Source organism: Physella acuta, unplaced genomic scaffold (assembly GCF_028476545.2).
Source record: "Physella acuta isolate Inbredline_101_S28 unplaced genomic scaffold, ASM2847654v3 ptg000705l, whole genome shotgun sequence".
Classification (NCBI taxonomy): Eukaryota; Metazoa; Mollusca; class Gastropoda; family Physidae; genus Physella; species Physella acuta.
In genome coordinates, this window is record NW_026732224.1 from 111,744 (window position 1) to 134,900 (window position 23,157).

Genomic DNA, 23,157 nt, shown 5'->3' on the forward strand with positions numbered 1-23,157 from the left:
TAATTTTATGTTAAAAGAAAATAGATCTGATAAGTAAGAGGGGGCTGTTTCGTGGAATATTTTATATAAGAAAATTGATTTAGTATATATTATCTTTTTATTTAATGGAAGTATTTTAGTTGTAAGAAAAGAATCCATACTACTAGACAAGCCAGTAACCAGTTTTATAGCCCTTTTTTGTAAAGAAAGAAGAGGACGCTGCTTAGATATAAAGCTGCCGCTCCACACTACAGAAGCATAATCCAACCTGGATTGAATAAAAGCCTCATAAAAAACCAGCCTGCTCCTATAGTTGAGAAAGTTCTTTATCCTTGCTAACTGAAAGGTTGACTTTAATAAGGACATTCTTAGAAAATGAATATGGTCAGACCAAGTGAGGTTGTGATCTATAAACAATCCTAGGCATTTGTAACTGTCTACCTGTTCAATGTTTGAATTGTCTATAGTAATGTTTAATGCGGTGGATGGAAGACGAAGGCGTTTCTGATGAGTTGTAATAAACATTGACTTGGTTTTATCGGGGTGAAGTTTCATTTTGTTAAATTTTGTCCAAGTTGCAAGCTGATTGGCACATGTTTGAAGTTTGTAACTGAGTGACTCAGCACTGTCTGCAAAGACATGCAAAGAAGTATCATCAGCGAACATCTCGCACTGACCAGCGTCAATATGTAATGGAAGATCATTAATGTATAAAGAAAAAAGTAAAGGACCTAAGATTGAGCCCTGTGGAACCCCTATATTAACATATTTCTGTGAAGAGATGGTATTAAGGTGAAACACGCGTTGAGATCGGTTAGATAAAAAGGAGTGAAGTAACCTAACTGTAAAGTCGTGGAATTTGTATGGAATTAGTTTTTTAAGAAGTATGGTGTGATCAATAGAATCAAAGGCTTTTCTGAAATCGACAAACAGCGAGCCACAGAGTAGGTTTTTGTTAATATTTATAAGCCAGTTTTCATTCATCTTAATCAGAGCAGTGTGACAAGAATGAAACTTTCTAAACCCAGACTGATTACTATGGAAAAGCTTGAACTTTTCTAGGTAATATGAAATGCATTTGTTTATATGTATTTCTAGTGGCTTGGAGAGGGAAGAAAGTATAGAAATTGGCCTGTAGTTATTAGCATCTTGGATGTTACCTTTTTTGTGTAGTGGTATAACCTTAGCATGCTTAAAATGTGTCGGGTAATAATGCTTGGCAATACAGAGGTTATAGACATAGGTTAAAACTTCGGAAATTATTGGAGCTGAAATCTTCAATACATTATTAGAAATATCATCAAACGAAGTTGTTGAAGACGGTTTAAGAGATCTTAGGATAACATAAACTTCATGAACAGTGAGAAGCGGAATGATCAGCTCTGTCCTACCACGGTGAGCAGAATTACAAAAAATTTTAAGCTCCTCACTGATTGTGTAATCAGCATCTGTGTTGAGCGCTACAGATGATATAAAATGATTGTTAAAGTCATCAGCAGATATCTGGCAATGTCCAGCTGTATTACATGTGCGTTTTTTTCTAATTATTTGATTTATAGCAGTCCAGATAGATTTGGAATTAGGTTTGCCTGACAGCAGCTTATTAAAATATTCCTTCTTCGACCTACGCACGAGCAGTTTGACATAATTTCGCTGCCTACAAAAGTCCTCAGAAGTTCCATAACGTTTAAGCCAGTCTCTTTTATTAATTGCAGATTCGATATTGTTGTTAAACCAAGAAGGTTTGTATGTAGTCTTAACTCTTTTAGAGATTTTAGGAATATGTTTGTCATATATAGTATAGAAAATACGCAGCCATTCAGAAATGGCAAGATCGGGACAATTATAATTGTATACATTGCAGAAGGGGGCAGCCAATAAATCCGAAAGAAAAAGATTTTCATTAAATTTTCTAAAAGAGCGATAACTTATAGTTATGTGTTGCCGCGAAGGTACACATAATCTTTTTGTCGAAAAAGTACAACAAACAGGGAAGTGGTCACTAACACCACAAGAGGGGACACAGACCTCTATTAGGTTGCAGTCAGGTGATGCGTATATGTGGTCAATTATTGTACTTGATTTATCATTTACCCTGGTAGCCGTGTGCACAAATTGTTTAAGATTCAAAGAATCAATAATATCTTGCCAATATCCTTGAGGTTTTAATAAATTTATATTAAAATCTCCCAATATGATATATTCATTGTTAGTAGATAAAACGGTAACCATCATGGAGCAAAAACGATCATACCAATCCATGTTTTCACAGGGATTTCTATAAAGGAAGCAGATTAAAATTGCCGGATGGTGTTTGCTTTTTTCGAGTTCAATCCAAATACATTCTATATTGTCCGTTGACAGATCCATCCTGTACTTGAAACGAATTGAGGAGTGGACATAGACACAAAGGCCAGTTTCTTTGTGTAAGGATGGGTCTCGGCGTATTAGGTTATAATCAGAGACGGATATCTCAACATCATTTATAAAAGATTGTAATCGAGTTTCAGAGAAACCAAAGATATGGAAAGGATTGTTGGAATTGTTTAAAATTTTTAGAACTTCATGGTGTTTATTAAATATGTGGAAAATATTTAAATGGCCCAATTTTAGCCCACTTTGTGAGGGCCAGGATGATGAAAATAGACAATGCATAAAGATAATAAAATATCAATGAATAAGAGATGTTATAAACAAAAATCAATATAATGAACTAATTAAACAGAATCAATATAATTGTCTTACAATTACACGCTTTGTCATCCAATAAACAAACACTCGCTGCTCTTCACACTGCCTTCACTATAATTAAAATAGTACAGTGAGCTAAACTAGTAAATAGTAAGTGAAAAAAGTTAGGTTCCAGGAAGGCGCTTAAGCGACAACATTAGAGCTTGATGAAGCAACAAAGGGCTAAAGCCCATTAAGTGATGTAAGCCTGGGCTAGAGTTCAATTGATCTGAAGATATTGTTGGAAGCAAATCAACAGTCGAAACCAAATCAGACGTTGTACCTTTTACGTTTGAAAATTGCACATGGTCTTTATCTGTTAAGCTGACGGCTCTTTGGGGATACTTTATATTTTTAGCGAGAATGCTGCTTCCAATTTTAGTCAAATGAATACTGTCACTGTACAAGCGTTGTCTCGGGGCACCTGACTTCGCAGTGAAAAAAGGTGTATTGTTTATAAAACAGTATTTATAACTAATGCAGAAAGACTGTAAAAATCTATTATTTATATCTATCAACTGCCTACCCTTGCCCCGACATGGGGGTACGATGGATGAAAATCGGATTGTTGCGTTGGGAAATTTGTGAGTGATACTTCTCACAATTTCTAGCATATTAGCTTGTGACAGCCTGACGTTTGATAGACTGTCGTTGACACCACAATGTAAGGTTACAGTTGTGGTATTAGAGTCACGTGATCGGCTACTAATAACGTCCCTAATTTTTTCAAAATTTGCCCCAGGCAGCGCTATTACCGATACACGCTCGTAATGATCCGTGGCCATTATATCAGGATGGAGACCTTTAAGTGTAGAGTCACCAAGGATCAGATGGTGTTTCGTTGTTTGGTTGGTGTAGGGGGCGGCGACATGTTGTGTGCTATCTCTATTAGTGGCATAGTGAGTAGAGCGTTGGACAACAGGGACATGAACAGCCTTGACCGTTGGGACGCTGTATTGTGTAGAATTGCTTTTAGTTCGTGGTCGTTGCAGGGTGCTGGGACTCGAATGTTCCGATGGTTTGATTCGCGCTCTGTCATCACGTTGTGTAATTTTAACAGGGATTGTGAACGGAGCTTCTTGCATGTTGCCTGCCGATGTGATTTTTGTATCATTTATTAGTTGTTGTTGATTATCCTCACATGTTGAGGTGGATATTGTGCTGCAAGAGGGATTCTTGGTTGTGAGGAGTTTCTTTAGTGACGCAGAAATATTTTCTTGATCAATCAAACGCTTCTTAAGGTTAACGTGTATATCTTTGCAGCTATGCACTTCATTAGATAGTCTCTTGACTTCATCCCTTAAGACAGCGTTTTCGACTCGGAGTTGTTCTAGTTGGCTGTTAAACAGCAATTTCTCCGCTTTAAAAGCTTTTTTAACACAGGTGATCTCGTTAAGAACAAACGATCTTAAGTTATTATCCAGTTGTGTGGTTTGAAGAAATGATATTTTTGGACTAAGCAAATCAGTTGGTTGAGATAGGTTTGATGAAAATGTATAGTTATTTATAGGTGTTACACAATCTAACGGATTGGTATTGATCGTATCCTCTGCACATTGATTGTCACTGTTGGAAGCAGACATAATCATGGGCTGTGAAATGGGTAGCTCCAATACTCTGGGTGGGGACAGTGAAGGTGGTGGTGACAGTGATAGTGGCGGCGACATGGGTAGAGGCATGTCGACAGCTTTGTCTGTTGTAATTAGGTTATTTAGAATACAGCAAAATTCCGAATCCACCCAAACAGACACAACGTTAGATTTTCCCTGTACCATAATTTTGTTATTCGTGTGGCAGGGGTCGTTGTCGGGGTGCTGGTCGTTGAGGTGTTTTTCTATGTCGTATTTGGTGTATAGACTTGTTAGGCAGTATCCACACTGGAAGACAGCGGTGTCTGGGTGTTTTAGTACGTGGTGCTTTATTGCTCCTCTGCTTTTGATCAGATTGTTGCAATGCGGGCATTTACTCGTATCAGGATGGGAAGTTTTTGTATGTGTTTTACACTCGCTGGCAGTACTGAAACTGTGAAAGCAATAACCGCAGCTCTTGTCTTTTCCAGGAGTTAAAGGTTTGGGAATTTGAATTGGTTCAGTGGTAGTTTCTTGTTGCGGCTGGGTTTCTAAGGTGTTTGTCAGGCGATCGAAGATTTGATTCGCGAGTTTTTTTGTTAATTTTCCTTGTTCTGTGGGGCTGATTTCATTTTTTCTTTTCATTGACGTGGTGTTATCTATTTCTGAATCTGGGCTTTGTGTTTCTCCAGTGTTTTGGATTTTTGTTGATGTAGTTGGTGACTTCGGGTAAGCCGTACTTGGGATCGCTTTTTGGTTCGACAGGTTAGGGGTTACGAATGTTTGCTGCGGTGTGGGTGGTGCTCTAGGTGGTTCTGTTAAAATTGTCTGTGAGGATGGTTGTTGAGTTGGTTCCTGTATTGTTGACAGGTGAACATTGGGTGTTGACTCTGGTGTTGATGATTGGCAGTGGTTGGTCCAGTGTCTGTCCGAGCCGCACACCTGACAGGCTTGGCGTCTTCCTGGCAGTGCGATGAGGATATTACGTGTTGTGTCTTTGTATGTAATTTGGATGTAGTGTGGGATGTGTTGTGGATTGTCGTTCTGGATGGTGAATCTGCGATTGTTTGTGTGCGGGATTGTGGTAATTGTAGGTGTAGATTTGCTGACTGTTTGCAGTGCCTTAATCAGTGTTTCGTTGCTCAGGGCTGGCGGGACCCATCTAAGGGTTCCGATGATTTTGTCCTTGTGGTATCTGTCGAATTTCAAAGTGTATGGGCCGTGTGTTTTTGTGGTGCCGCCCAGATCCGCTACATCAAACTCGTTGGACGAGAAGTACCAGGTATCCCCTCGCCCAGGGGTCGGCAACCTTTTGAGACGGAAGAGCCAAAAGTTGCAATTTACAAAATTTCCCAGTTTTAAAGAGCCACACACATTTTTTATTTCAATATTATGATATTTTATTAGGATTATATATATATATATATATATATATATATATATATATATATATATATATATATATATATATATATATATATACATATATATATATATAATAGAAAGTACATTGAAATAGGGAGTAAATATTCTAATATAGTAGCGAGTGTTTATTGTTTATATTTATTATTATATCATTCATCACCGAATGTTGTAGAACAATATTTTTAATTTTCGAAAATTAAAAAAATTATAAATATTTGTGTATGGAGCTGAAGAGCCGCATCTTGACATCAAAAGAGCCGCATGCGGCTCGAGAGCCGCAGGTTGCCGAACCCTTCATTAGAACAAGCACAGACATTGTACAACAAACTGGGAATAAGACACAGTACTGAGTACATGGCAACAGAGGCGGCGCGAGGCGGGGGCGGGGTTGTGGACCGCACCGGGTGACACCAAAAAAATAGCAAACTGTATGGAATAAATATGCTCAGTAAAAACTCAGTAAAACGACAGCTATGGATTATTTTGTCTCCTTTTTGTATTATTTTAATCTACATACCATCCTTGCTGCTTATGAAAGTAAAGAATCCTCTTTAGACCTAGCGATCCCTTGGGTAAATGAAGTAGAGCTCATATGTTTCTTGACCATGGCGTATGAAGGGAAGGTGTGGTCATATTGCTTATAATATTTTAAATGTTGCTTATAATATTATAATATTTTTCTTTAATCCCAAATTTATTTCAGCTCTAGTTTATTTATTTTATTTTTTACTCCGGAGAACATTCGATCATCCGTTAATTTAAAAAAAAATTAAATTCTTAGGGATAAAAATGTTGGATATTTTAACGAAATATAGTAAAAATAAATAGGATTCACATTACCTCCCTTGAAAGAATACAAGACCTGAATGAAAAAGAGGAAGCAACCTATAAAATATTGCACATTCTGCGGAAAGCAGTATAATAATGTAATTAATGTACTATTGCAACACAATTATTTACTAGAAAATACATACAAAAATTCATGAATATGAAATATTATATTAAATTAATGCACGTTAAAAACACTCTTATTTTAATTTAACTATAGCTTTAAAGAAAGGCAGTAAAATTATGTTTAAATTGTTTTGTTTATAAAAAAAAACAAATTGTAATTTACCGTTGCTATCATTAATACGATCCTTACTTTTTCCTGGAGTTGAGAAAAAATGATACATGTTATATATGAATTCAATAATAAAACAATGTCAATAACTCAAACTTCAAGAGCAAAGCTCTCGCGGTGTTTAAAAGGAATAATATTGCCTCACATAACACAGCCATCATGCTGTTATGCCCCACGTTTTTGATCGCTTGCATTATTGTGATGTATAGCAATTATTTTCTACTTTTTAGTTCAATCAGAAAACGTGGTTTTTTTTAACTTTTTTAATGATTATTATTTTCTACTTTTTAGTCTTTGTCTGTTTGTTTGCATTAAAATCTTGCTATCGGTTTTATCTTTTAACTTTTTTTTTGGGTAAACGAAGACAACTCGTAAAAAGACAACTCGTAAAAAGACAACTCGTAAAAAACACGTTGTGTGAATACGTTACTGACTAGAACACATAGATTTGAACCCGTGTCGAGTGGGATAGCAATCGTGTGCCCAACCACTCGACCATATCGTCTCCCCCATACTGGCCACCAGTTGTTACGGTTGTTTGTACACAAATTACAGTTTCTGGGTTATGTCCCTTTTTCCCCACGTTTTTACTACAACGAGCCGACACGCGGCGCATCATACGCCGCTATTTAGTTGATTTATTTTCTACTTTCAGTAATCCATAATTTGTGAATTCGACAGTACCAATGCTGCCACTGAAAATATTTGCTTTAAAACACTAACCCCCCTCCTTTCCCCTAACCCCGACCCTACACCCCCCCCCCCCCCGTGAAAGCAGCCTCCTCTTAGTTACCTCTTGTAAGTTTAAAGTCGGTTCAAACTTAATTATCTGCCCCTAATAGCCGTCACTAAACCTGGCTGTACGGTTTGTAAACATTAACGTGACCACATCTCAGCAGACCATGTGGGGGTGGGGGTAGTGTGATGACGCAAGATTACGTCAGACATGTTTAGCAGATGTAGGTTAACAGAAACAGACTATAGGCCTAGTTGGTTGGTTAGAGAGGCCAATGGGCGCACAGGGCTGACCGGTCACGTGGGACGGTCAGCTGACCACTGAGGCGTGGGGCAGTAGAGAGATTAGCGGCGGTTGATAGGTAGCTAGCGAAGAGTAGAGAAGGTGTTAGGAAGCGGTTAGAGACGGTTGTAATTTGCAGAGCTAGAGAACAGTTAGATAGTGTTAGGAGTGGTCACGGGAGTGTGTAGTTAGTAGTATAGTGAACAGTTAGTAGTAGTAGTAAACAGGAGAGAGTGTAGAATAGGCTGGTTAGATAGAACTGATTATAATTTTAATAAAGAACTTTGTATTTGGAATTTGAACTGTGTGTTATTGGATTCATTCGTTACGCCTTCATAAAAATCCCCACCCTCACAACTGGTACAACAAGAAGAACCCCAAACAAAGATACTCATTTCGTACCATCACAACTGGTGGTAACCATCATCAAACACCTGTACCCTCACAGGTAGGGTGGTAGTGATAGTGATAGAGAGAAAGAGAGGGGGCTGTAAGGAGGCGCTTGCAGCTTGTTTTCTAATGGCTCGCAGAGAAGAATTATATATATAGATTATATAGCGGTCAAAAATGCTCAATAAAATGTTTCCATGGATCAATTTAGTAATAATAACAATTGAATATTCTATTGTCATCCAAAACAAAGCTTCCCTGAAAATTTCAGCGCGCTAGCTAACTGGGAAGTGCCAGAAATTTCTATCGCAAGATTTGATTGCAAAGACAGAGACGAAAGCAAGTTAAAGAAAACGTGGGAAAATCAGGAGCAAGGAAAGGAAAAAACACCTGCTGGACAATTTGATGATAAACTTGAATTAAAATCTGAAGTGAAAGAATGTCAAATTCAAGGAGAGAAAGAACCTTTAGAACGATTTCCAGACAATATTAACCCAATTACTGGCGAAGTGGGAGGACCAAGAGGCCCTGAACCTACTAGATTTGGTGATTGGGAGAGAAAGGGACGAGTTACAGACTGTGTATTTCTACTCAATCATATGATTTACTGATTGTATGTACACTTATAAAATTAATATTTATTTAAAAAAAAAAAAGTTATATATGAAAGCAGACTAAACTAGCCATTGATTGAAGGTCACCAAAGCTAAATCTTCAGAAGATAATGATCTCTCAGATCGCGACAGGGAAAAGCTAGTAAGGCTAGTTTACATTTTGCTATACTGGATGTTCCCCTCCCAACAGAGTGCCCGGATAATTTTAACACAACAAACAATTCAACGGATATGTCAGATAATGAATATGTTATGGAAAGTGACAATGAACAATTTGAAGGACTCGATATACAGCAAGATCAACAACAACAGGCTAAGTAAAATGATCAGAATCAACCATGGGTCTACACACATTAGTAACTATAAACATTAGGGGAACCGGCGGTAAAACCCCGGCTCTCATTCATTTCATTCATAAACATAATATCGACATCTTGCTATTGCAAGAGACAAATTTTAACACATTAGTAACTTTAAACATTAGGGGAACCGGCGGTAAAACCCCGGCTCTCATTCATTTCATTCATAAACATAATATCGACATCTTGCTATTACAAGAGACACATTTTAACACATTAGAACAAGCACAGACATTGTACAACAAACTGGGAATAAAACACAGTACATGGCAACAGAGGCGTCGCGAGGCGGGGGCGGGGGTGTGGCCGCACCGGGTGACACCAATTAGGGGGGGGGGGGTGACACCAAGACAAAAAAAATAGCAAACTGTATGGAATAAATATGCTCAGTAAAAACTCAGTAAAACGACTGCTAGGGATTATTTTGTCTCCTTTTTGTATTATTTTAATCTACATACCATCCTTACTGCTTATGGCAGGGGTCGGCAACCTTATGAAACGGAAGAGCCAAAAGTTACAATTTACCTAATTTCCAAGTTTTTAAAGAGCCACTAACATTTTTATTTCAGTATCATGAAATTGATTAGGATTGATTAAGATTGTTTAAACCTGGCTCATAACTTGTTTTCAGTTTCAAGCACACCTCTAGATTTTCATTTGTTAGTTGGCTTCGATACTTTGTATTATATTCATGCAAGAAAACGCTTGCTCGCATGAATGTGATGACCCGAAGATCGTAAGCACTCCATATGCCAACTTCTTCACCTCACTGTATCACTCTGGATGACTATTCCATGCGTCACATAATAGTGCCTCAACTATCGGCATTTCTTTTAGAGCTGTTCAGCTGTACAGTGAAACGTGCACTTGAAGCGAGCCAACATCAATTCCAAATGGCTCAATGTTGATCTCATTTTTATTTGTGTTGAGAGGGTTTACAATGAACGCCAGTGTACTTTTGAATTGCCCAAACCTCTTAGATAATCCATTCTACATTTGTTTATAGTAATGCTGAAGAGATTCATGTTAATAGTAGCGTTGGTTTTATCACGATATTTTTTTCCGATTTTTCAAAATAAAGTAATTTACCGCGCTCCGTGTCTTCAACAAAATGGGGTAATTTTTTTTTCGAAACAAGTACCTTCTTTAAACAAGGCATAGGCTGGGCTTTCCTTTCCATGCAGTGTTACATTTAGCTCGTTTAGTTTCTTTGTGATACCCACCATGAAGTTGAATGTTTCAATTCGGGATGGACAATTTAAAAGGAAGTACATAGAAATAGGAAGTAGCTAAATATTCAATACAATAGCGAGTGTTTCTTGTTTATATTAATTATTATCTCGTTCTTAACCGAGTGTTGCAGAACAATATTTTTATGAGTTTTGAAAATAAAATAAAATAATTATTAATATTTGTGCACGGAGCTCAAGAGCCGCATCTCGACATCAAAAGAGCCGCATGCGGCTCGCGAGCCGCAGGTTGCCGACCCCTGCCCTCGCCCATGCTGATTAGATAAGATAACTATCAAATAAATAAAATGAACCCTTGGAATGTTATGTTCCAGCGGTGATGTATGAATTTTCTTAGTGTTAATATTAAAACTGGTTGATATAAGTGACTTCTAATTATTCGATTAACAATTACCAATTACTAGGTATTGAAAATAATTTTTTGTTGTTAATCATCAAAGGTCTTAAAAAAATTTTTTGTAATGTTATTTTCTATAATTTATACTAAAGTTTGTTTACTTGCTTTTGCTTGAAAGTATATTATTATTTTTTCCATTTCTTTTTATAGTTTAATTTTATAGTTATCTTCCTTTTAAAAAAAACAGTGTTTGTTCTCTCCCCTAACAAAATAATTCCACGAGTGAGATATTTTGACTAAAACATAGACGAGAGCAAACTGCTGTGAACTTTGTTACACCTTAGTGCACTCTCGTGAGTAACACTAATCGTTTGAGTCAGTGTTTAGTTTCATGTGGTGTGAAGGGAGGGAGAGGTGTGATCTAGGAAGGGGCAGTTGAATGTTTGGGTGATTTTGGCGGAGACTATTTTTGTTTCGTGTTTAGATTTTGGAGATTTTTAGTGTTTGAGAGTTTATTGAGGGAGAATTTCGTGTGCGAGAACTTTGTGTGCGAGAATTTAGTGTGAGAGAATTTAGTGTGAGAGAATTTAGTGTGCGAGAATTTAGTGTGATAGAATTTAGTGTGGGTGAATTTAATGTGGGAGAATTTAGTGTTAGAGTATTTAGTGTGATAGAATTTAGAGTGTATGAATTTAGTATGAGAGAATTTAGTGTGGGGGAATTTAATGTGGGAGAATTTAGTGTGAGAGAATTTAGTGTGGGGGAATTTAATGTGGGAGAATTTAGTGTGCGAGAATTTAGTGTTGGAGAATTTAGCGTGAGAGAATTTAGTGTGGGGGAATTTAATGTGGGAGAATTTATTGTGGTAGAATTTATTGTGAGAGAATTTAGTGCGGGAGAAATGATAATGTGGTGTTGTAGTGTAGGCAAAGGAAATTATTTGAGTGTTTGTGTGTATATAAATAAATCTACGAGTGATTGGTTTTCTGTGGGGAAGTTGAGTGGTGGTGTTTAGATTAGTGGGATTGAGGAGGGGGGGGGGTTGCCCTTTTGGGTGTAGTGTAATCGACCACCAGATTATGTGACAAATTGACGGATTGCGTCATTTGTATAACGGTGCTTTATTTATTTCTTCATCTAAGACTAAATACTAGAGAAAAAGCATGTCTTATACCCTATTTATTAACGAGCTTTCACAAGCGCTAAATTACAAAAGTAAGAGTCCACTTTTTAAGCTATAATACTAAACACAAAGCTTTCTACTGCTAGTCCGAATGTCTCGAGTTGTGGGCTCAGTTCTGTTGGGCTCCGTGAGTTCACCCAGCTCTAATAGGTACCTGGCGCACCTTAGATAACTAAGGCGGATAGGCTTAGTACTGACCACATCATCTCCCTGTATGTCGAGGTGATTGAAACACGATCTTTACTTTATCTGCCATTTGTGTATTGGGCACGAATGGGGGAAAAGATTATAAAGATAAGTAAAATAAAAACGCGAGTCGATTTTAAAATCGTTCTTGGTTCAGTCGTCTCTTGTTTGTTTCCGTCCATTATTTGTTTGATTTGTTTTGATCTTTATATGCCTTGTTCTAGTATGAGAGTGTGGTGTGTTTGGTTTCCGAGCCTATCTGCTCTATTTTGATTCTGATTTGTATCCCTCTATATTTATATTCTTGTATTATCGAAAGTTCCGTTTCTATTGAGTCTATTTGTTATTTGTTATTGTTTTTTCCCTTAAGCATACTTAGTTTTTGTTTTTTCTAGTTTAGTTTCTATGTGGGCCCTAACGCTATTAATGCAACACGCATATTTAACGCTTAATGTCTTATTTAAAATCGTCCCAATGTTGGATTTTGTTTGATTTTTGTGATGACTGTGTGTAAAATTGTATTATGTCTCTTATAGTTTTGATGTAGCGCTCGTCTATTAATAGTGAATTATTGAATTTCCAGTATGTGTTATGTTTTTGTTTGCTTTGTGACGGAATCTATTCCCAGTGAGTGGTTTGTAAGGTGTGTGGATATCGTGCTATGCATGTGTAGACTAGTTTGAAGGATGTTTTAATGTTGTTGATTTAGTCGGCTTGTGGTTTGTCTGCGGTTAAACGGTTTCGAATGATGTCTTTTGGTTCTACAATGTCTAGTTTGTCTTCCACGAAATAAAAGTCCTTTGGGACTTGGCGTGTTGGGGTTGGCCGTGTAGGGCTCTGGATAGTATCAGTTTCAATAATGTGTTCATTTTCTTTGCTTCGTGAACTGTCTTTTTTTATTTTACCTTAAAGGCTTGTTTCTTCTTCCCGGAACTGTTGTCTATTCTCCTTCTGTGGTTGGGGCTGTGACTATGGATGGTTCTTGGGCTGGTTCTTGGCTGGTACGATTTCTGTGGCGACGACTGCAAAATGTAGAGATTTGTAGATTTCATCTGATTAGAGAGAGATAAACCATTCACTTGGTTTTCCCAAGTTGTAGACATTAAGAATTTGAGAACGATTTACGTTCAGTTTACACGTAAATAGGTCCTCTAATATTAATTCGTGGATTCGACGTTCTTTTTTACTTTCTCGTATATACGAAGTATAGAGAAAGTCTTGTAATCGTGCAAAAAAAAAATCGAGATTTCTACAAATCTCGACGTTTTACACCTCACTGATACGGAAAAACATAATTTTGCAATCTTGTCCGTATGTCTGTGTGTCTGTCTGTGTGTGTGTGTATGTGTGTGTGTGTCCGTGTGTAAACACGATAACTTGAGTACCGTTACAGCTAGGTTGATGAAATTTCATTTGTAAGTGTTTTATCAAAATCGTAGATCCGTATCAACTTTTGAGCGATTTCCAATAACCGGAAGGGGTACTTTATCTACTTTGAATTTTTCAAAAGCCTATAACTTGAGTACTATTTCAGATAGATAAATGAAATTTGATATGTAAGTAAAAGATCTAATTCTCTACCTTCTGTCAAATTTTAAGTAATTTTCGTTGACCGGAAGTACTAATTTACGCTATTTCCGATTTCTCAAAAAACGCATGTAAATTTATAAAGTACTAATAATATTGCGCGCTATTATGCACATCTTTATTTAGCGTTCACTTGGTGTACACATCTTTTTTCTACGAGATTATATTCTATTTTAAAAAGTTTGAGTATTTAAAATGGATTAAAAATCATGTCTAGAATTCTATATTTCCAGTTGCCATCCCCCGTAGTGTTATATTAGAATATTCGAGAAAGTTTAGGGGAGATCACTCCCGGTTTATTTCCTTTAATCAACACACGTAGCGTGTTTTTGGGATGCCGCCCAGGTGCGGTCCCCGAAAGCGTGATTTTTTTGAAGAGTGTACTTACAGGTACAGGTCTCTCCTTTTGTGACACATCTCCGGTTTTTTTCCCACTGTGAAGAACAGTTACAGTTTCATTTTTTTTAGTTTCATTTGAAACGGGTGTTGACAAAGGCCAGCTGGTTGTTTACGTGGTGTCCGTATTGTCCTCAGGACAGAGAGAAGGACAGCTAAGGTTTTCTGTAAGTCGTGTCTGTCTGGTTTCGGCCATCTTGAAGTAAAAATTTTAAAAAAATACGCAAACATAGGATCCTGCTATTCATATTGAAATGTTAACAGAACTCATTTAAACTTCCTGGTATTAATACTACAGCTGGTTGACACCAGTAACATTTTATTATTGGATTAACATTAACAATTACTGGGAGTTGTAATAAACATTGTGTAGTAAATCACCAAGTAATTTAAACTAATTTTTTAGATTTATGTTTCTATAATTAATACCAATGTCTGTTTACTGGATTTTATTACAAAATGTATTACTACTTTTTGCTCTTCTTTTTATCGTTTAATTTTATAATTACCTCCCTTGAAAAAAAAAACATTGTTTGTTTTCTTCCCTGATAAAAAAGTTCCAATACCAAAGATACTTTCAAACAAACAAAAGACGACAGCAAACATGTGTGAACTGTTTTACACCCTGGTGCACTCTCGGGACTAAAACTAATAATCTGTGTCAATGTTTAGTTTCATGTGTGGGTGGGAGGGAGGTGTGTGATGGAATTTTGCTCAAGGTTGGGAATAGTTTTCACTAACAATGACCAATAATAATCCATTACATTTATCCGCTAACATATTATGTGAGACATCAGTAAACACGATAATTTAGAGTGGGATATTCATTGTGGGAGAATTTAGTGCGGCGGAATTTAGTGTGGAAGAATTCATTGGGGGAGAATTTAGTGCGGGAAAGTTTTGTGTGGGTGAATTTAGTGCGGGAGAATTTAGTGTGGAAGAATTCAGTGAGCGATAATTTAGTGTCGGAGAATTTAGTTTGGCAGAATTTAGTGTTGGAAAATTTAATGTTGGCGAAATGATTGTGTTGTAGTGTAGGCAAGGCAAATGATTTGCATTGGTGTGTTTACAATTATATCAACTGTTGGTGTGAAGGGGTTTACTGTGGGTATGTTAGTTGAGTTGGGGTGTTAGGTATCAGTAGGGGTGTGTTTGTTTTGAGGGGGGGGGGGGGGAGGGGGATTAATCGACCTCCCGTTGTGTGTAGGTGGGGCTAGTATACGCATTTTGATTGTGTGTGGTGGGATTAGTGAACGCATTTCAGATTTTCTTCACATAGATTTTTTAATACGTTACGTATAGTGTATTGCCAATTCAAAGTATAACAACGCGAATTTTGCGTTTAATTTTTGTAAAAAAATAAAAATAAACTACAGGCTAAAATCGAGTTATTTCCCTTTAATTTATCAGTTTGTCTCCCTTTCTCTTCCATGTCATTATTCGTAGGAACGACGCCCATCACTTGACCTCATGTCTAGGAAAAATGTCTTTAATTAGAAAAAAACATGTTTTTTTTTTTTTTTTTTTTTTTTTTTTTTTTTTTTTTGTGCTGTCTGTTCTGTTTACACTTAATTGGCTTCTAGGGTGCTCTCGCTTCGTGTTACGTTCGACTTACTACATCACTTTAACGTGGTTTTTCCGAAACATGTTTTTTACGTGATCTTACTTTAGGTTACGTGTATCTTATTTTAAGTCGTTACGTGACACAGACGTGATATTATCTTACCGTGATCCGATGTTAAATACTACTACGTCACTTTAAAGTAAATGTGGCGTATATACAAGGTACGGCGTGAGACTACATTTAACCTGAAATAACTGACGTGATCCTTACGTGGTTATCACGGGATAAGAAATGGCCATAAAATTTTGGGCACAAAAATTAAATAAAATTCTCAAATAGAAAACAAGTTAGTCATACACACGATATGGGTCTGCGTGGTCAAGTCGTTAAAGCTCATGGTAGCTAAACCGAAAAGTCTCGAGTTCAAACCCTCGGGCAGATGAGGCTCGTTAGCTGGGGACAGCAACTCTTCTAAGAGAGACCTCCAAAATCAAACAACTGCTGCCTTGTAGTTTGTTTTTGGTTGGACAAAGGCTATGGAAGCACATAAAAAAAAAAAAGAAATAAAGAAAAGCAGGCTGAAATCGGAATCAACGGCCTATATGGCGCATAACCAGTTGACACGTATACTTAGTTCTGTCGGAGAGGATTCCTTCAAACACTAAAATTAAGAACGAAGAAGAATTGAAGATACACACAATGAACTGGTCACCACATGAACCTATATAGATACTAAAATAAACCTAAATTGAACAAAACTTCTACCTAACATAATCCGAACATGAACCTACTATAAACTAACATAAAAGTAACATGTAGACGATGGCGAACCAGCGGTACTCGGCCGTGCAGTTGCCTAGAAATTTGGCAAGCGGGATGGGGAAGCGGAGGTAGGGGATGGGGTAGAACAGGAGGATGCCGGTGATGTTAAAGAAGAGGTGGCAGAAGGCTGCTTGTAACGCGTTTCTGAAGCCGTCCGTGTTGGCTAAGGCTGAGAGAATCGCCGTGGTCGTTGTGCCGATGTTTGACGCCAGGGTCAAAGGGTACATCCGGTCGAGTTCAATGACCCCGATGCCGACGAGCGGGGGGAGGGTGGAGGTGAAGATGGAGGAGCTCTGGACGATGATGGTCAACCCGGCGCCGATGATGATGGCGAGGTATCCGGTGAGGTAGCCCAGCGGTCCGGGAAAGTCCGCGTTGATGAATTTTTTGATGATGAGAGCGATGGGGCCATGGAAAAGGGAGTGAAGCAGTTTGACAATGGCGACCAGACACAGGCAGAGAATGGTAAGGGAGATAACCAGCAGGATTGCTCCAATGGCTTTGTCGTTTAATGTAGAGTACATTCCCTTGAATAAAAACTCACCTAATGGTTAAAAAAAAATTAATCATAAATTACAAACAACATAGATGCATTCGAGTATTAAATTATAGTTAGTTGTGCCAAAAAATGTAATTATATATTTTATATTCATATAAAGAAAACCGGGATTTTTGTAAACTTTAGAAAATTATAAATAAGTTTAATTAAAAACTTGATATATTACCAGGTTTTAAAATGTGAACCGCGGTTCTAATGCTATTTTTTAATGTAAATTTCATATAGATAAATAGCCAACCTAACGATAACCCTAGCACACTACTGTTCTAATGTTATTCTTAATTTCTCATTTCATACATATAAATACTCAACCCCCTGCACAACCTTAGCACAAAATCAAGATTAAAATTATTAAAAGCCAGCTAAATATGCCATGAAATTCATTTTTAAAAAAATCATTTTACAATTAACTTCTGGAAGGATGAAGTGTGTGTGTGGGGGGGGGGGGGAGATTAAACCATCCAGTCAGTGGGGAAATGATCTCATCGATTATATTGATTTTACGCTGCCGAATCTTACAAAATATCCAGAACATTAACGACTTTTCCAGTTTGTTCCAGTGTTTCATCAGACTCATTTCTCCGGTTGGGGGGGGGGGGGGGGGCACTTTAAATTTTCGGGGGGGGGGGGGGCGGTATACCTTCTTTCGGGTGGGGGGGAGGAGGACACTGTTAAAAGTATATATTTTCTATATAAATTATATAAATTTCATTTCGTACGGGGGGGGGGGTATAATTTTTTCGGTGGGGGGGGGGGGGGGCAGATGCCTGGAAGAAACTCTGGTTTGTTCGATTTGAAACTTTCAAAGTAACAGTGGTTGCTTTAGACTTTTTTTTTTACTTATTTGTCTGGGAGGAGGTGGGGGTGGGGGAGAGGGGGAAGAGGGCAGTGGTAAAAGTATAAAACTTATTTCGTTTGGTGGATGGGGGAATTTTCTGCAAAGTGGGTTTACCCTTTCACATATGCTCAGTGTTTCTTTCATCCATTTTTTTCTGGGGGAGGGGCTTTTAAAGTTCCGGTTGGGGAAGGGTTGACAAGTATATATTCAGAATATTCTCCATTAAAAACTAAATTCTATTTCGTCCGAGGGGCTTGGGGCTAAGTAATGGTTTTCGGAATCAGTGGCGTAGCGAGGTCGGGTGTCACCCGGTGCGGCACTTAATGGTGTCACCCCCCCTCCCCCAGAGGCGTTGCGACCCTTCCCGGGAACAAACTTTCAAATTTTCGATTTGCACCCCCCCCCCTCAAGTTTTCGATTTGCACCCCCCCCCCCCTCAAGTTTTTCTCTCTATATTTTGCTATTTTTTGCCTTGGTGTCACCCCCCTAAATGGTGTCACCCTGTGCGGTCCGCACCCCCCGCCCCCCCTCGCTACGCCCCTGTTCGGACTAATCCAAATACTTCACCGAGGAAATGCCTGAAAGAAACTCTGCCCTTACTTCGCTGAAACTAACTCCACCCATGTCTCGCTGAGCCTTTCCACCTCCCTCATGCGATACTGAGGCTGGCGGGCAGTGCTCTCTCTAGGGGGAAAAGGTGGCCTGCAACGTGTATTTTATGTGCGCAGCGTTCTCAAAGTCTTACAATACAACATGACTGCTCGTTCAAAAACTACTGCGTGGCTGATTTTTAAAAATCTACTGCGTGGCTGATCTTAAAAAAACTACTGCGTGGCTGATCTTAAAAAAACTACTGCGTGGCCGATTTTTAAAAAAACTACTGCGTGGCTGATTTAAAAAAAAATCTATTGCATGGTTGATTAAAAAAATATTACTGCGTGACTGATCTTAAAACAAAATCTACTGCGTGGCTGATTTCTAAAAAACTACTGCGTGGCTGCTTTTAAAAAACTACCTTGTGGCTGATCTTTAAAAAAAATCTTGCGTTGCTGATTTCTAAAAATCTACTGCGTGGCTGATTAAAAAAAATCTACTGCGTGGCTGATTAAAAAACAAACAAATGCGTAGTCCCGTAACGTGCATCATAAAGACACCATAGCAGTCGGGCCTTGCTCCCAGTACTCACATTCCTTGAAGCACGTCATCTTCTCCACGTCCCTCTTGTACAGCGTGCACGAGAAGTCCTCTCCCACAAGCTCGTCCATGACGCTGACGTTACTCACGGCGCAGCTGGAGAGGGAGAAGTTGTGGGAGCTGGAGCTGAAACAGCTGCTGACGCCGGAGCAGTCCAGGGTCTGGTTGAGGTCTGGTGGATATGGTGGAGTGGATAGGTGGATATAGATACGTGGATACGGACAGTCAATATGATGGATTGGATAGGTCTAGGAATATATAGGCGGGTGGGTATGGATAACTTGATACGTGGATGTAGATACGTAAATATGGACAGTAAATATAGAAGAGTGAATGGGTCTGTGAATAAATAGGTGGGTGGATATGGATGAGTGGATAGGTGGATATAGATACGTGGATATGGAAAGTCAATATAGATGAATGGATAGATCTGAGATTATATGCGTGGGTGGATATAGATGCGTGGATAGGCCTCAGATGTTATGAGTTTGTGGGTATGGATAAGTAGATGGAAATAAATGAATATGGACCTTGACGAGGATGGTAACCTACCCTTAACCTAACTTAGATAACCTTGACCCCGAGGCTTACTTGTATTTAACCTTCCTCAGACGGCCTTGACCATGAGGAATACCCACCCTACATCAGACGACCTTGACCCCTAGACTTACTCAACCTATCTCAGATGACCTTGACTCAGATACTTATCCACCCTACATCAGACAACCTTGAACCCGAGGCTTACCTATCCTCTTCTTACAACAGTCGACCTCTGACCTCGTGCCCTGGAAAGCGTCACAGTCGACCTGTGTGACGAGCCTCTGGATGCTCCATGTCCTGTTACTCCAGGGCGTGCTCGTGCAGTCCTCGTGCCATGTCTGGTTCCGGCCCACGCATGCGCGAAGCTGCGGACGGAAGTGAAAGATTCGATTACTAGAGCTGTACCCTCTAAGCTGTACCCTCTAACCGGACGGTCCATAGGGCAAGTGAAGTAGAGTTCACCTGATTCTGGGACCTCTGTATATTATTAGGTACCAACCAGAGCTGGGTGGGCTCAGGTATTGTATACTGATGAACTTGGATTCCAACTCGAGACTTTCAGGTAGCTGTCTAGCGCTTACCGTTAAGCCCTAAAGTCAAGTATTACTCCCTTTTCTAATATGAAGGTCTATGGGGCTAGTGAAGTAGAGTTCATCTGCTTATTTGACCCCGGCATGTAAACGGATAGTGTAGTCAACAATATACCCAGCGTCTATACATTCTCTGACGTGAGTTAGATACCCATCAGAGCTGGGTGGACTCAGGGATGTTCAAATGTATAGATACCGTTTTCGTACTCGAGACTTTCGTGTTAGCAGTCGAATGCTCTTCTACTCCGCCCCATGAAGTCGTGAAGTTCTTACAACAATCTCTAACGTTAACGTATTGAAATTTGGTGTATATAACTTACGCTAATCATTTAACTTATGAACAAAAGTTAACCGAGACAATTGAACCACCAAGGTCAAACATTAGTTTCAACCATTAACCTAATCTCAACCATCAACCTCTTTCGAATTTGGGTTCAAGTCAATATTATGTACTTGCCCACCCAGTTCTGAAGGGTACGTAACTCATGTTAGGGAAATAAAGACAGCTTGACATAGTGCTGACGACACTATCTCTTCATAGGCTGAGGTTTCAGAAGCAGATGAACTCTACTTCATCTGTCCCAAGTATCTTTGTCTCGAACATGATGATAATGATGATGATAATGATGATGATGATGATAATGATGATGATGATGATAATGATGATGATGATGATAATGATGATGATGATGATAATGATGATGATGATGATGATGATGATGATGATGATGATGATGATGATGATGATGATGATGATGATCATGATGATGATGATGATGATGATGATGATAAAATTAGAAATCACATAATATAACTATAGGACTATCGCAATTCACTTTAGAAGCCAATAACTTTTTGATTCTTTCTTTACGGACTCCACTGGTTCAGTAGGTGTCTTTCATTTTCAGGCAGGCCTCAACACGGCAAACTCCGACTTACTGGTTTGGATATCGGTTTGATTACTGTATCGTTCGGTTCTGTCTTTCGGTTCTCACAAGGTTTATCTTTCACCCCACGCGAACCCAGAGTCCAGTACCTTATAGCTCAACCGTAGGAAACTAATAACTAGCATACTTCGTCACTCAGGTCAAATTATTGCATACTGACAGGTAGAGGAATGCATTCTGAATAAAATAACATTCCCCATGTAACGACAATCGTAAAGGGCGGCCCTTGGGCAGTGGCAAACATGGAATAGTCGCCATGGTGCTGCTTACAGCGGCTGTGGGGCTGGGCCTGGTGCCCAAGCGGCTGCCCGTATATTTTTTACCTCACCTATTCTCACTGTTCTGTGATGAGTGTTTTAATCCTATTTAAGGTTGTTTTTCAGTATGACATTTTTATGAATTTAGAAAATGAAACTATGCAATTATTTATCCTTCTGCATGGAACTGCAGCATGACATCGGGGGGGGGGGGGGGGGTTGGATGCATGGGCTCGCGGGCCGCAAGTTGTCGACCCTGCGCTAACATTATGTGAGACTTCAGTAAATACGCAGATATAATAATAGCCCATGTGAGTCGTCTCTTGAACCCTCGCTTGGTTAATCTTCTTGGAATTAATAGTATAGCTATTTGATACTAGTTTTTACTGATTATGGGACTAATATCTAAAAGTTTCTAGGAGTTGTAATTAAAATTTTGTTATTACTCACCAATTTTTAAAAATATTTTTCTTGTAAATTAATTTTTTATAATTAATTTTAACATTTGTTTACTTACTTTTGTTTTAATATATATTATTACTTTTTTCTTTTCTTTTTATCGTTTAATTTTATAATTACCTCCCATTAAAAAAAATATTGTTTGTTATTTCCCCTGACAAAAAAAAAGTTCTACGCGCGAGATATTTTAACAGAAACAGAAGACGACAGCAAACCGCTTTAAACTGTGTTACACTTTGGTGCACTCTCGGGACTAACACTAATATTCTGTGTCAATGTTTAGTTTCACGTGGGGTGGGGAGTGGGGGAAGTGTGTCATCGAATCTAGTATGGGGGAATTGAATGTTTGGGCGAACTTGGTGGAGACTATTTTTGTATCTTGTTTAGATTTGGGAGATTGTTGGTGTTTAGTGTGGGAAATTTTGTGTGGGAGCATTGAGTGTGGGAGAATTTAAAGTGGGAGAATATAGTGCGGGAGAATTTAGTTTGGGAGAATTAAATGTGGGGGATATTAGTAGAGAATTTGGTGCGGCGGAATTTAGTGAGCTATAATTTAGTGTGAGAAAATTTAATGTGGGAGAATTTAATGTGGGACAATTTAGTGTGGGAGAATTTAGTGTGAGAAAACTTAATGTGGGAGAATTTAGTTTGGGAGAATTAAATGTGGGAGATATTAGTGGAGAATTTGGTGCGGCGGAATTTAGTGTGGAAGGATTCATTGTGGAAGAATTTAGTGTGGGAGAATTTAGTTGAGATAATTTAGTGTGGCAGAATTTAGTGTAGGATAATTTAGTGTGGGATATTCATTGTGGAAGAATTTAGTGCGGGAGAATTTAGTGTGGGGGAATTACATGTGGGAGAATTTAGTGGAGAATTTAATGCGGCGGAATTTAGTGTGGAAGAATTCATTGTGGGAGAATTTAGTGTGGGGAAATTTAGTGTGCGGGAATTTAGTGCGGGAAAATTTAGTGTGGAAGAATTTAGTGAGCGATAATTTAGTGAGGGAGAATATAGTGTGTGGGAATTCAGTGTGGGGTAATTTAGTGTCGGAGAATTTAGTTTGGCAGAATTTAGTGTGTGCTACGGGTCATTTGAGGTCAGGTTATAATAGGGTAGAATAGTCTCGAACTTAGGGGAGAGTGCGTGTGTGAGTTGAGTTCACCCTACTGTGTAGTAACCCCCGTGTGTTATGTCTTGTAATCCCAAGGTCGAATGCGGGTCAGCGGTTAGTTGCTAACGATT

At 38.6% G+C, this 23,157-nt stretch overlaps 1 protein-coding gene across 1 annotated transcript; it reads right to left on the minus strand.

Annotated features, from left to right (window-relative positions):
- Positions 1-16,506: 16,506 nt before the first annotated feature.
- On the minus strand, positions 16,507-19,193 carry LOC131949615 (sodium-dependent phosphate transport protein 2B-like). The gene is made up of 2 exons (XM_059311461.1): positions 19,115-19,193; positions 16,507-17,075 (listed from the first exon to the last, which is right to left on the minus strand). Exons 1-2 carry the CDS (start codon positions 19,191-19,193, stop codon positions 16,507-16,509), a joined length of 648 nt encoding a protein of 215 aa, XP_059167444.1.
- Between the last annotated feature and the right edge of the window lie 3,964 nt (positions 19,194-23,157).

What these genes read in the sequence shown, in the direction of transcription:
- LOC131949615 (XM_059311461.1), bottom strand. Translation starts at nt 19,193, where the DNA reads ATGGACGAGCTTGTGGGAGAGGACTTCTCGTGCACGCTGTACAAGAGG. An exon ending in GATGACGTGCTTCAAGGAAT is followed by an intron (nt 17,076 to 19,114) that starts GTGAGTACTGGG and finishes TTTAACCATTAG; the next exon opens with GTGAGTTTTTATTCAAGGGA.